Below are 14,563 nucleotides of genomic sequence, written 5' to 3'. Positions count from 1 at the left end.
GGGAGAAGGAATGGGGGGGGGGGAGAAGGAATGGGGGGGGGGAGAAGGAATGGGGGGGGGGAGAAGGAATGGGGGGGGGGAGAAGGAATGGGGGGGGGAGAAGGAATGGGGGGGGGGAGAAGGAATGGGGGGGGGGAGAAGGAATGGGGGGGGGGGGAGAAGGAATGGGGGGGGGGGAGAAGGAATGGGGGGGGGGGAGAAGGAATGGGGGGGGGGGAGAAGGAATGGGGGGGGGGGAGAAGGAATGGGGGGGGGGGAGAAGGAATGGGGGGGGGGAGAAAGGAATGGGGGGGGGGAGAAGGAATGGGGGGGGGGAGAAGGAATGGGGGGGGGGAGAAGGAATGGGGGGGGGGAGAAGGAATGGGGGGGGGGAGAAGGAATGGGGGGGGGGAGAAGGAATGGGGGGGGGGGAGAAGGAATGGGGGGGGGGAGAAGGAATGGGGGGGGGGAGAAGGAATGGGGGGGGGAGAAGGAATGGGGGGGGGGAGAAGGAATGGGGGGGGGGAGAAGGAATGGGGGGGGGGAGAAGGAATGGGGGGGGGGAGAAGGAATGGGGGGGGGGGAGAAGGAATGGGGGGGGGGAGAAGGAATGGGGGGGGGGAGAGAAGGAATGGGGGGGGAGGAGGAGAAGGAAAGGGGGGGGAGGAGGAGAAGGAAAGGGGGGAGGAGGAGAAGGAAAGGGGGGGGAGGAGGAGAAGGAAAGGGGGGGGAGGAGGAGAAGGAAAGGGGGGGGGAGGAGGAGAAGGAAAGGGGGGGGGAGGAGGAGAAGGAAAGGGGGGGTGGAGGAGGAGAAGGAAAGGGGGGGTGGAGGAGGAGAAGGAAAGGGGGGGGGGGGAGGAGGAGGAGAAGGAAAGGGGGGGGGGAGGAGGAGAAGGAAAGGGGGGGGCGGAGGAGGAGAAGGAAAGGGGGGGGGGAGGAGGAGAAGGAAAGGGGGGGGAAAAAGGGGGAAACGGGCCGGACCTGACTGGGCCCAAGACTTCGGGCAGGGCCCGTCCCCAGCACCAGATTTACAGGTAGGTGGCGTTGGGTCGGGTGGGTCCGGGGTCGGATCGGGGGGGGGGGGGTGGTGGAGGGAGGTCGGGTCGCGTCGGGTTCGGGAGCGCGGGTCGGTTCGGGGATGGGGGGGGGGGAGGCAGAGGGAGGTCGGGTTGGGTCTGTTCGTGTCAGGGGGAGGGAGGTCAGGTTGGGTCGGGGTGCAGGGGGGGGGGGGTGGAAGGAGAGGGACGTCAGGTCGGGTATGGGGGTGCGGGAGTTGAGTTGGGTCAGGAGTAAGCAGGAGTTGGCCGTGGGAGGCAGCCTTATGCACACAGCCCCAGTGAGGCCATTTGGCCAGGGCTAGGGGCTGCGTGCTTCGGGCCCCTCCCACACAGTTTTGGGCGCCTGGAGCTACTGCACATGCGCGCCCACTGTAGCGCGCATGTGCAGAGGTCCCGGCACTGTTTTCAGCACAGGGACCTAGCTCCGCCCCCAGGGCCAGAGGACCTGCAGGGAGCCGGAGAATCTGTAAGTTTTTTTTAGGCGCACTTTGTGGCGCGAAAAACTGGCGTCCAGGACGGGCCCGAAAAAAACTTAACTCAAACCACCATGATGAGATTTATACTCATGTTCTCTGGATTAATTCATAAGTAGAAGCCCTTTGCATGACATCTATTCTCAAAACCCCCAACTCGCAGGGAGCAACACCACGGTAGATCTGGTAAATGGTTTAAAAAAAATGCTGATTGTACAGCAATGTTGCTTACAAGATGACTAGGTAACAAAAAGATTTATCAGTTTCCTTATAAACATCATTTCCTCTCAAAGGTCTTAGATTGAGCTGGAGAGATGTTATCAATTAACTGTTCTATCATTAGCATTTTTAGAAAAATGTAACACTGTTAAAACAGAACATACATGATTACCTCCTTTAGAGAAACAAAGAACAAAGTTTGTTAATAAATGTTATCTCTAAATCAGACTGCAAGTGGTACTGGTCACTAAAAGTTGCACAACAGGTTTGAAATGCAACTGTACGTTCTAGATAACACACTTCAAGATACTATTTTCCCCTCAAACAAATGAAACTAAGTGCGATCTCAAACCGTGAAAACATTTGAATGTTAGAAATTATCTAATACCATCAAAGATAGTTTCTGTGCAGCAGCTGTTACCAAATGAGACAACCATTTATTACCATGGAAAACCATTTTGTTTAAAAATGGACATTGCACTTGTCCTTTCTGTACAAATGGTGTGTTGCTCAGTTGATTGAAACACCACTTTTCTTAATTAAAAAGGAGACTTTAAAAAAAATTTAAATATCCAAGTCAGCTGACTTAGGCAATATCATCTCATGTAAATAGATAAAGTTTGTTGAAATTAAACAAACTCTAAATAGTAAAGTGATTGTCCTCCAAACAGAAGCTTGGATCCTCAGGAGTGTTTTCTTTGGTAGGGACTGGATGTCATCGTAGCAGTTATTTTGTTTTTGATTTGGGAGGAAGAGGGTGTTGCGACCAGAAAATGGAGAGAGCGAATGATATTGCTCATTTCCTTTGTTTTGAACCTGAAATTAACTATCGTGCACCTGACAGGGTGGGTTGAGACTTCAGTTTCTTTCAGTGCACAACAGGAAAAGGGCTTTCAAAAAAGGTAGAGAAGAATGCTTGCTTAACCTTTCTAGCCACAATAACTGGAACAAAATTGACATTTATCTCAATTACTGTTTGCAGTTTATAGTATTCAATCCACAGCATTTTGTAAGTGAAATTCACCTAAAAAGCATAAAGAATTTAATTTTAAAAAACAGTAAAATTAATTTCTGTGCGTTAGGGCCGCTAGTTTAGTTACTGCTCAAGTCTAAATTGTATTACTACATGGAATTCTGAGATGTTTATCTCAATGTAATCTCACCCATTTTTTTGTAAAAAAAAAATCAGAGCCCCTGCTCATAATCAACATTCAAGGCTGTATACCTCAGGAACAATTATTTTTTGCCTTATTCCCTATATTAATTCCATTGTTGCCTTTCAATATATTTTCCGTTCCCTTTCTGCCTCAGTGATATCTGTTCTCTACTTTATAGTACTTCTGCACATGATCCAATTTTCTTCAATGATTTGCCTCTCAAGCAGTGCTATCCTGTCCAGTTTCTTTAGCTCAACTCATCTTTCTAAAGTTGAATGTTTTTATTGTCCTCATTTTCTAATCCATCTCCGGTCTAACACAAGAACATAACATAATTAGGTGGAGGAGTAGGCCCATTTGGCTCCTTGAGCCTGCTCCTCTTCTAATAAAGGCCAACACATGTTAACATTCAGTGATTTGTTCCTCTGAACACCAACACTTCCCAATCACTCACTATTTAAAAAATACTCTGCTTTTCTATTTTTCCTAACAAAGTGGATAACCACATTTCATTCCATTTGCTATGTTCTTGCCCACTCACTTAGCCTGTCTATGTCCCCTTGCAGTCTCTTTGCATCCTCCTCACAACTTATATTCCCACCTAACTTTGTATCATCAGCAAACTTGGATACATTACATTCGGTCCCCTCATCCAAATCATTGATAGAGATTGTGAATAGCTGAGGTCCAAGCACAGATCCTTGCGGCACCTCACTAGTTACAACCTGCCAATCCGAAAATGACCCGTTTATTCCTACTCTCTGTTTTCTGTCCGTTAACCAATCCTCAATCCATGCTAGTATATTACCCCAATCCCAAGAGCACTAATTTGGTTTAATAACCTCTCGTGTGGCACCTTATTGAATGTCTTCTGAAAATCCAAATACACCACATCCACTGGTTCCCCCTTATCTATTCTGCTAGTTACAACCCAGATCTGTCAAACATGATTTCACTTTCATAAATCTGTGTTGACTCTGTCCAATCCTATTATTATTTTCCAAGTGCCCTGTTGCCATGTCTTTAATAATAGACTCTAGCATTTTCCCTGTTACTGATGTCTGGCTAACTGGTCTTTAGTTCCCCGTTTTCTCGCTCTCTACTTTCTTAAATAACGGGGTTACATTTGCTACCTGGCAGAAACCTTTCTAGAATCTATGGAATTTTGGATCATGACAACCAATACATCCACTATTTTTATAGCCACTTCTTTAAAACCCCAGGATGTAGACCATCAGGTCCAGGGGATTTATCAGCTTTCAGTCCCATTAATTTCTCCAGTACTATTTTATTTACTAATACTAATTTCTTTCAGTTCCTCATTCTCGCTAGACTCCTGATACTCCGCTATTTCTGGAAAGTTTTTCGTGTCTCCTTGTGTGAAGACAGGTACAAAGTATTTATTTAATTTCTCTGCCATTTCCTTATTCCCCATTATAATTTCTCCTGTTTCAGCCTGTAGGGGACCCACATTTACTTATGCTAATCTTTTCCTTTTTATCTACCTATAGAAGCTTTTACAGTCTGTTATGTCTCTCGCTAGTTTACTCTCATATTCTATTTTCCCTTTCTTTATCAATTTCTTGGTCCTCCTTTGCTGAATTTTAAAAATCCACCCAATCCTCAGGCTTACTGCTCTTTTTGGCAACATTATAAGCCCTTTGATCTAACACAATCTTTAACTTCTCTTATTAGCCACGGCTGGATCACTTTTCTTGTGGGGTTTTTGTGCCTTAAAGGGGTGTATGTTTGTTGTAAATTATGTATTCATTCTTTAAATGCCAGCCATTGCTGGTCTACCGTCATACCTTTTAATGTAGTTTCCCAATCTACCTGCGCCAACTCTCCCCTCATACCTACGTAGTTTCGTTTGTTTAGATTTAAGACCCTTGTTTCGGATTTAACTGAATCACTTTCAAACTTAATGTAAAATTCTATCATATTATAGTCACTCTTCCCTAAAAGCCCCTTTACTGCTAGGTTATTAATTAACCCTTTCCTCATTTGTACAATACTAAATCTAAAATAGCCTGTTCTCTAGTTGGTTCCTCAATATACTGATCTAGAAAACCATTTTGTATACATTCCATGAATTCATCCTCCACACTATTACTGCAAATTTGGTTTGCCCAGTCTATATGTAGATTAAAGTCCCCCGTGACTATTGTATTACCTTTGTTACATGCAGCTCTAATTTCCTGATATATACTGTGCCCTACATTACCATCACTGTTTGGAGGCCTATAAACAACTCCCACCAATGTTGTCGGCCCTTGCTATTTCTTAGCTCCACCCAAACTGATTCTACTTCTTGATTTTCCGAGCTAAGATCCTTTCTCTCTATTGTCTTTATCCTATCCTTTATCAGGGCTACCCCTCCTCCTTTTTCATTTTGATAATCTCTTAAAAGTTAAGTATCCTGGAATATTTAGTTCCCAACCTTGGTCACTTTGCAACCACGTCTCTGTAATGGCTTTTAGATCGAACCTATTCTATTTTCGCTATTAATTCATCTATTTTGTTGCGAATGCTTCGCACAGATATAATGCCTTTAGTTTTTTTCTATTTTTCCCTGATGTCACCTTAGTCAGTAATGCCCTATTACCTTTGTTACTTTCTCTGTCCCTTCCTGACCCACTCTGCTTATTTTTACCCAAAACTCTGCTCTGCTCTAGAGCCTTTGCATTTCTCTTGCTGCTTTTAAATTTACTCTTTCCTGAATCCTCCCACCGCCCCCTTCCCTTCATTAGTTTAAAGCCCTGTCTATTGCTTTAGTTATTCGATTTGCCAGGACACTGGTTCCAGCCCGGTTCAAGTGGAGTCCATCCCAACAGAACAGCTCCCTCTTTCCCCAATCACCGGTGCCAGTGCCCCTTGAACTCCACCAGATTGTCACCTTTGTCAAGGTGATCTCCGACTCTGACCTAGCATCTTGTGATATCAGACAATGGCTCCTTGACCAATTGCTCCACATAATCCAAAAGATGTTTCCAGATCATGTTTTCATTCTGACTGCATCCTTTATAGATTTCTCATTGTATCCCTGCTAAATTAAAGTCATCCACAACAACTGCATCTGTTCCTAGACACACTTATCTTATTTGGCTATGAAGTTCTTAGCTCAACCCTCCTCCTGACCCGATGGGCCATATCAGACATCCATAGGTAATTTCCTGCCCCTTACAATCGCTCATCCCGAGATTGCCACCTTATCCACACCAGGATATGTTCATCTGCATTATAATCAAATTCTCAACCATTATAATCAAGTTCTCACACAGCAAGTTTAAAATCTAATAAAAAAAAGAGCAAAACAGCTAGTGAAAAGTGAGTGATAAGTCAGTGACAAGTAAGTAATCCCAAACTGCTCTCAAGAACATAAGAAATAGGAGCAGGTATAGGCTACACGGCCCCTCAAGCCTACTTCGCCATTTAATACGATCCGATCATGGACTCAGGTCCACTTCCCTGCCTGCTCCCCATAACCCCTTATCGGTTAAGAAACTGTCTATTTCTGTCTTAAATTTATTCAATGTCCCGGTTTCTACAGCTCTCTGGGGCAGCGAATTCCACAGATTTACAACCCCTGAGAAGAAATTCCTCCTCATTTCAGTTTTAAATGGCCGGCCCCTTATTCTAAAATCATGCCCTCTAGTTCTAGTCTCCCCCATCAGTGGAAACATCCTCTCTGCATCCACCTTGTCAAGCCCCCTCATAATCTTATACGTTTCGATAAGATCATCTCTCATGCTTCTGAATTCCAATGAGTAGAGGCCCAACCTCCTCAACCTTTCCTCATAAATCAACCCCCTCATCTCCAGAGTCAACCTTTTGGTTCTGTCTTCACTAAGGAAGACACGAATAACCTCCTGAAAATTCGAGAAGACCAAGGGACTAGCGGGAAGGAGGAACTGAGGGAAATCCTTATTAGTCAGGAAATGGTGTTAGGGAAACTGATGGGACTGAAGGTCGATAAATCCCCAGGACCTGATAGTCTACATCCCAGAGTGCTTAAGGAAGTGGCCCTAGAAATAGTAGATACATTGGTGGTCATTTTCCAACATTCCATGGACTCTGGATCAGTACCTATGGATTGGAGAGTAGCTAATATAACCCCACTTTTTAAAAAAAAAAGGAGGGAGAAAAAACAGGGAATTATAGACCGGTTAGCCTGATATCGGTGGTGGGGAAAATGTTGGAATCAATTATTAAAGATGTAATAGCAATGCATTTGGAAAGCAGTGACAGGATTGGTCCAAGTCAACATGGATTTATGAAAGGAAAATCATGGCTTGACAAATCTTCGAGTTTTTTGAGGATGTAACTAGTAGAGTGGATAAGGGAGAACCAGTGGATGTGGTGTATTTGGACTTTCAAAAGGTTTTTAACAAGGTCCCACACAAGAGATTAGTGTACAAAATTAAGGCACATGGTATTGGGGGTAATGTATTGATGTGGATAGAGAACTGGTTGGCAGACAGGAAGCAAAGAGTGGGATTAAACGGATCCTTTTCAGAATGGCAGGCAGTGACTAGTGGGGTACCGCAAGGTTCAGTGCTGGGACCACAGCTATTTACAATATACATTAATGATTTAGACGAAGGAATTGAATGTAATATCTCCAAGTTTGCAGATGACACTAAGCTGGGTGACAGTGTGAGCTGTGGGGAGGATGCTAAGAGGCTGCAGGGTGACTTGGACAGGTTAGGTGAATGGGCAAATGCATGGCAGATGCAGTATAATGTGGGTAAATGTGAGGTTATCCACTTTGGTGGCAAAAACAGGAAGGCAGGTTATCTGAATGGTAACAGATTAGTAAAAGGGAAGGTGCAACGAGACCTGGATGTCATGGTACATCAGTCACTGAAGGTAAGCAGGCAGGTACAGCGGGCAATAAAGAAAGCAAATGGCATGCTGGCCTTCATAGCGAGAGGATTTGAGTATAGGAGCAGGGAGGTCTTACTGCAGTTGTACAGGGCCTCGGTGAGACCACACCTTGAGTATTGTGTGCAGTTTTGGTCTCCTAATCTGAGGAAGGACGTGCTTGCTATTGAGGGAGCGCAGCGAAGGTTCACCAGACTAATTCCTGGGATGGCAGGACTGACATATGAAGAAAGACTGGATCGGCTAGGCTTTTACTCACTGGAACTTAGAAGAATAAGAGGGGATCTCATAGAAACATATAAAATGATGAAGGGACTGGACAGGTTAGATGCAGGAAGAATGTTCCCGATGTTGGGGGAAGCCCAGAACCAGGGGTCACAGTCTAAGGATAAGGGGCAAGCTATATAGGACCGAGTGGAGGAGAAACTTTTTCACCCAGAGTGGTGAACTTGTGGAATTATCTGCCACAGAAATTTGTTGAGTCCAATTCGTTGGATATATTCAAGAGGGAGTTAGATGTGGCCCTTACGGCAAGGGGGATCAGGGGGTATGGAGAGAAGGCGGGAGTGGGGTACTGAAGTTGCATGATCAACCATGATCATATTGAATTGAGGGACAGGCTCGAAGGGCCGAATGGCCTGCTCCTGTACCTATTTTCTATGCTTCAACCTAGTGAACCTTCTCTGAACTGCCTCCAAAGCAAGTATATCCTTTCGTAAATATGGAAACCAAAACTGTACACAGTATTCCAGATATGGTCTCACCAATACCCTGTATAACTGTACCAAGACTTCCCTGATTTTATACTCCATCCCCTTTGCAATAAAGGCTAAGATTCCATTGGCCTTCCTGATCACTTGCTGTACCTCTCACTTTAGCAGCCAGCTCGAGAAGAGAGGCTTGGGAGCAAATCATCTATTTTTCCTCTCAACTGAAATATGATGTGCAACACAAGGATAAAGAGAAAAAATTAAAAGCAGAGAGGGACAGTATTTCCTCCAGCACATATCTGTTAAAAGAGCAAACGTTTTAATTAGCATTTTAAAAGTAAGATACATACCACACTGTCTGAAGGTTGTTTCTGCTATGGCTGCAATGGTCTGTTTACTGAACTCTATCTGTTTATCTTCCCCAACCTCCTGACAAAGACACCCAACAGTGTAGTGAACGGCAGCACGAAGCCTCTGTCGGAGAAAAATTATTTTAAAATCGCACTTCATCTTCTCTTAAACATATTCAAACCTGGCACCTAGGTTACAAACTTATCAGAAGGACAGAGCAAAGAAACACAATAAAGACATATTTATGATGTGTGGGCTTGGGGCGGGAGGGAAATGAGATTTCTGCAGATGAAGCCTTACCAAGTCAACGGGCATAAATGGGCAGGAGCTAGGGTATGGGGATAGGTGCCATCTCGCATACTAGTTCTGCTGCAGGTGATTCAAATGCAGACTTTGATGGACCAAATATTGTAGCGGCTTGTGGACACACATCAGGAATTGCTTGGTGCACTACGATTACGCACAATGCTGTGGAGCTTGGAGCTGCAACTTGACACAAGGCATTGCACAGAACATGGAGACCGTTCTGTTCATGTTGGACACCTGCAATGCCGTGGAACCCAGCATGATGGAGCGACACTATTGAAATGGGCTTCCGGAGCGCTGCATCACTCCAGCAGTCTGGAGTTGTGGGGGGTGTGAGGAGGGGGCGCGGGAAGAGTTGAGGGGCGGGGAGGGGGCGCGGGAAGAGCTGAGGGGCGGGGAGGGGGCGCGGGAAGAGTTGCAGAGTGGGGGTGGGGGGTGTCGTAGAGTGGGGGTGGGGGGTGTCGTAGAGTGGGGGGGGGGTGTCGTAGAGTGGGGGTGGGGGGTGTCGTAGAGTGGGGGTGGGGGGTGTCGTAGAGTGGGGGTGGGGGGTGTCGTAGAGTGGGGGTGGGGGGTGTCGTAGAGTGGGGGTGGGGGGTGTCGTAGAGTGGGGGTGGGGGGTGTCGTAGAGTGGGGGTGGGGGGTGTCGTAGAGTGGGGGTGGGGGGTGTCGTAGAGTGGGGGTGGGGGGTGTCGTAGAGTGGGGGTGGGGGGTGTCGTAGAGTGGGGGTGGGGGGTGTCGTAGAGTGGGGGTGGGGGGTGTCGTAGAGTGGGGGTGGGGGGTGTCGTAGAGTGGGGGTGGGGGGTGTCGTAGAGTGGGGGTGGGGGGTGTCGTAGAGTGGGGGTGGGGGGTGTCGTAGAGTGGGGGTGGGGGGTGTCGTAGAGTGGGGGTGGGGGGTGTCGTAGAGTGGGGGTGGGGGGTGTCGTAGAGTGGGGGGGGTGTCGTAGAGTGGGGGGGGTGTCGTAGAGTGGGGGGGGGGTGTCGTAGAGTGGGGGGGGGGGTCGTAGAGTGGGGGGGGGGTGTCGTAGAGTGGGGGGGGGGGTGTCGTAGAGTGGGGGTGGGGGGTGTCGTAGAGTGGGGGTGGGGGGTGTTGTAGAGTGGGGGGGGGGGACGGGGTGCGAGGAGGGTCCGGTCACCAGTCCCAGCGGTTTACAAGCCCAGCCCCTCCCTCAGAGCGGGTAATTTCTCTCAGCGCGGAGTGGGGATCGGGCTTAAAACCCGAGCAGCGTGTCAATGACTGGCTTTACATTTCCCCACCCTCTCTTCCCTCAGTGGCCGTCATGGCGGATGAAGCGGTGCGGGTACGGATGAATGAAGTGAAGGTACCTGGCTCTGAGCGGCCCGCTGCCCGTCCGCCGGCGCCGCCATTCCCGCTCCCCAGGCCCCGCCCCCCCCGAACTCTCGGAAGCTGCGAGAAGCGCTCGAGCCCTTTGCAGCTTCCCGCCAACCCCGCGCCGGGCGCCGGGACCCGGGACCCGCTCCAGCTCCACTCGCTGACACCACAGAAGTACAATTTTAATTGAATTTGCTAAGGTTCATTTAACCTGCCTCGTTAATTTTACAGATTTTATTGGTTTTGCACCCTTAAACATGGTTGGCTTTCAGAAAAATTTAACATAGAAATAAAATTTTAATTAAATTTGTTAAAGGTTCCTTTAAACTTTTTTCGTTCACTTGCAACTCTTTTGGGGAAAACATAATAAGTTAAGTCAAGTGCCCTCTCCCCCCGATCTGGGGGACACTCCAAACACTTTTCACGTGCCTTTTTTTTTGGGGGGGGGGGTTTGGGGGTTTTTTTGGGCACTAAACTCATAATTTTTCAAGTGCCCCTCGTTCACTTACAGGTTTCATGGGTTGTGCCCCTGGGAGCACATGCTTGACTTAATTGGCAATTGCCAACATTTAAAAGAGTCAGCACAAAAGGTGGCCATTTGGCCCTTCGCGCCCATGCCGGCTCTCTGCAAGAACACCTCGGCTATTCCCACTCCCCATCCCTTTCCTCCTAACCTTGCAAATTTATTTTCCTTCAGGTGCTTATCCAATTCTCTTTTGAAATCCACGATTGAGTCTGCCTCCACCACGCTTTCCAGATCCTAGCCACTCACTGGAAAAAAAAGTCTTTCCCTCATGTCGCCTTTGCCCATCACCTTATATCTGGTTCTCGACCCTTTCTCCAATGGGAACAGTTTCTCTCTATCCAGCCCCCTCATGATTCTGAACACCTCTATCAAATTTCCTCACAACCTTCTCTGTTCTAAGGAGAACAACTCCAGCTTCTCCAGTCTATCCACATAACTGATGTTCCTCATCTCCAGAACCATTCTCTCAAATCTTTTCTGCACCTGCTCTAAGGTCTTCACATCCTTCCTAAAGTGTGGTGCCCAGAATTGGACACAGTACTCCAGTTGAAGATGAACCAATGTATTATACAGCTTCATTATAATTTCCACATTTTTGTACTCTGTTCCTCTACTCACGGAGCCTGGATCCAGTATGCTTTTTTTAACTGCTTTCTCAACCTGCCCTGCAACCTTCAACGATTTGTGCGCATAGGTCTCTCTGTTTATGCACCCCCTTTAAAATTGTACCCTTTAGTTTATACCAAAATATATCACTTTGCACTTTTCTGCATTAAATTTCATCTGCCACATGTCGGCCCATTTCACCAGCCTGTCTATGTTTTCTTGAAGTCTATCACTATCCTCCTCACTGATCACTATACTTCCAAGTTTTGTGTCACTTGCAAATTTTGAAATTGTGCCTTGTACACCCAAGTCCAAGTCATTAGTATATATCAAGTAAAGCAGTGGTCCTAGTCCCCTGGGGAACACCACTGTATTATCTTCCCCCAGTCCAAAAAAACAACCGTTCACCACTACTGTTTCCTGTCATTTTGCCAATTTTGTATGCCACTGTTCCATAAGCTTCAACTTTGCCGGCAAGCCTTGGCACTTTGTCAAACGCCTTTTGGAAGTCCATGTACACCACATCAACTGCATTGCCCTCATCAACCCTCTGTTACCTCATTAAAAAAACTCGATCAAGTTAGTTAAACATGATTTGCCTTTAACAAATCTGTGTTGGCTTTCCTTAATTAATCCACACTTATCCAAGTGACTGTTAATTTTGTCCCTGATTATCATTTCTAAAAGCTTCTTCACTACCGATGTTAAACTGACTGATTAAGTTTAACCAATCAGGCATACTGAAAATATTAGTAGATTTTTATATATGCAATTCTCTACAAAATCTTTAAGCATACTACTACTAAATATTAGTACATTTTTATATATGCAGTTCTCTAGAAAATCTATAAGCATACCACTACTAAAACCTACCTCTTTGACCAAGCTTTTGATCATTTGCTCTAATTTCTTATGTGGCTCAGTGTCAATTATTTTGGTCTTATGACGCTCCTGTGAAGCGCCTTGTGACATTTTGCTACGTTAAAGGTGCTATGTAAATGCAAATTGTTTGTAAAGCTTTTAAAAGACGTCTTCACAATTAAAAAGAAAGACTTGCATTTCTATAGTGCTTTTCACGACCACCAGACATCCCAAAGCGCTTTACAGCCAATGAAGTATACCTTTTTTGAAGTGTAGTCACTGTTGTAATGTAGGAAACGCAGCAGCCAATTTGCACACAGCAAGCTCCCACAAACAGCAATGTGATAATGACCAGGTAATCTGTTTTTGTTACATTGATTGAGGGATAAATATTGGCCCCAGGACACCGGGGAGAACTCCCCTCCCCTGCTCTTCTTCAAAATAGTGCTATGGGATCTTTTACGTCCACCTGAGAAGGCAGACAGGGCCTCGGTTTAACATCTTATCTGAAAGACGGCACCTCCGACAGTGCAGCGCTCCCTCAGCACTGCACCAGAGTGTCAACCTAGATATTTGTGCTCCCTGGAATGGGACTTGAACCCACAACCTTCGGACTCAGAGGCGAGGGTGTTACCCACTGAGCCACTGGCTGACACTGTAAATATAATTATCATACATGATTTATTATATATTGCACACATAATTGTTATTAACAATAATGCTATCATTTCTTCCTATATAATAACATTGTATGAATGTGTTATTCTCCATAGAAAAAATAAAACTGGTTGTTGTATCGAAGTTTGGATAAGAGTCAGACTGAAGAAACATTTCACATTATGCTATAGGGTTGCCAACTCTGATTGGGCCTATTCCTGGAGGTGTCATCATAGGACCTGCTTCCATCACACATCATCATAGGCGGTCCCTCGTATCGAGGATGACTTGCTTCCACGCCAAAAAGGAATGAGTTCACAGTGTTTCAATGAAGGACCTAATATTCCAGGTCCCGAACTACATGTTGAAGGGTGGAACTACATGTCAAAGGAGCATCCCACATACCTGCCATTGGTCACCAGACATGTCCATCCTCACAGAGCATCTCCTTCCCACACCAATTGGGAAGTGAATAGACTCTTCGTTACCTGATTGAATGGTTCTTGAAAGTCATAGACAGCTCAGAAGGAGACCATTCAGCCCATCATGCCGACATAGACTGGTTAAGTAAGTGAGCAATAAGGTGGCAGATGGAGTAAAATGGTGGGAAATGTGAGGTTATTCACTTTGGTAGGAAGAATAGAAAAACTGAATACTTTTTAAATGGTGAGAAACTTAAATGTTGGCGTTCAAGAGCGACTTAGGTGTCCTTGTACAGGAAACACAGAGATTAGCAGGCAGATACAGCCAGCAATTGGGAAGCAAGTGGCATGTTGTCCTTTACTGCAAGGGGGTTGGACTTCAAGAGTAAGGAAGTCTTTCTACAATTGTACAGGGCTTTGGTGAGACCATATCAGGAGTACTGTGCACATTTTTGGTCTCCTTATCTGAGGAAGGATATACTTGCTTTGAGGCAGTGCAATGAAGGTTCACTAGATTGATTCCTGGGATGAGAGGGTTGTCCTATGAGGAGAGATTTAGTAGATTGGGCCTATACTCTCTGGAGTTTAGAAGAATGAGTGGTGCACTCAGTGAAACATATAGGATTCTAAGAGGGATTGATAGGGTAGATGCTGAGAGGTTGTTTCCCCCTGGCTGGGGAGTCTAGAACTAGGGGGCATATCTTAGGATAAGGGTTCAGCCATTTAAGATTGAGATAGGAGGACTTTCTTCACTCAGAGAGGGTTGTGAATCTTTGGAATTCTATGCCCCAAAGAGTTGTGAATGCTGGATTGTTGAGTATATTCAAGGCTGAAATCGCTAGTTTTTTGGATTCTGGGGAAATCAAGGGATTTGTAGATTGGGCAGGAATGTGGAATTGAGGTCGAAGATCAGCCGTGATTTTATTGAATGGCAGAGCAAGCTCGAGGGGCTGTGTGGCCTATTCTGCTCCTTATTCTTATGTTCTTATGTGCCTGTACCAGCTCTTTGATAGAGCTATCTAAT

The 14,563-nt window shown here is 46.0% G+C and overlaps 2 protein-coding genes across 9 annotated transcripts in view; one reads left to right on the top strand and one right to left on the bottom strand.

Annotated features, from left to right (window-relative positions):
• Positions 1-10,518, bottom strand: part of cenps (centromere protein S) — a 51,454-nt gene extending 40,936 nt beyond the window's left edge. The window contains exons 1-2 of the mRNA XM_070860569.1: positions 10,461-10,518; positions 8,831-8,954 (exon numbers count right to left, since the gene is read on the bottom strand). Coding sequence (XP_070716670.1) covers positions 8,831-8,954; positions 10,461-10,502 — 166 coding nt within the window. The 5' untranslated portion in view covers positions 10,503-10,518. The remainder of the gene's footprint in view (positions 1-8,830; positions 8,955-10,460) is intronic.
• LOC139228964 (uncharacterized) overlaps positions 10,417-14,563 on the top strand; it is a 95,402-nt gene continuing 91,255 nt past the window's right edge. For 2 of the 8 annotated variants that reach the window (XM_070860568.1, XM_070860560.1), the window contains exon 1: positions 10,583-10,641. The gene's annotated coding sequence lies outside the window, so the exon portion shown is untranslated. The other 6 variants (XM_070860562.1, XM_070860564.1, XM_070860567.1 and 3 more) reach the window with 6 other exon arrangements.

Source organism: Pristiophorus japonicus, chromosome 18 (genome assembly GCF_044704955.1).
Source record: "Pristiophorus japonicus isolate sPriJap1 chromosome 18, sPriJap1.hap1, whole genome shotgun sequence".
In the NCBI taxonomy this organism is placed as follows: Eukaryota; Metazoa; Chordata; class Chondrichthyes; family Pristiophoridae; genus Pristiophorus; species Pristiophorus japonicus.
This window is presented reverse-complemented; position numbering and strand designations above follow the sequence as displayed.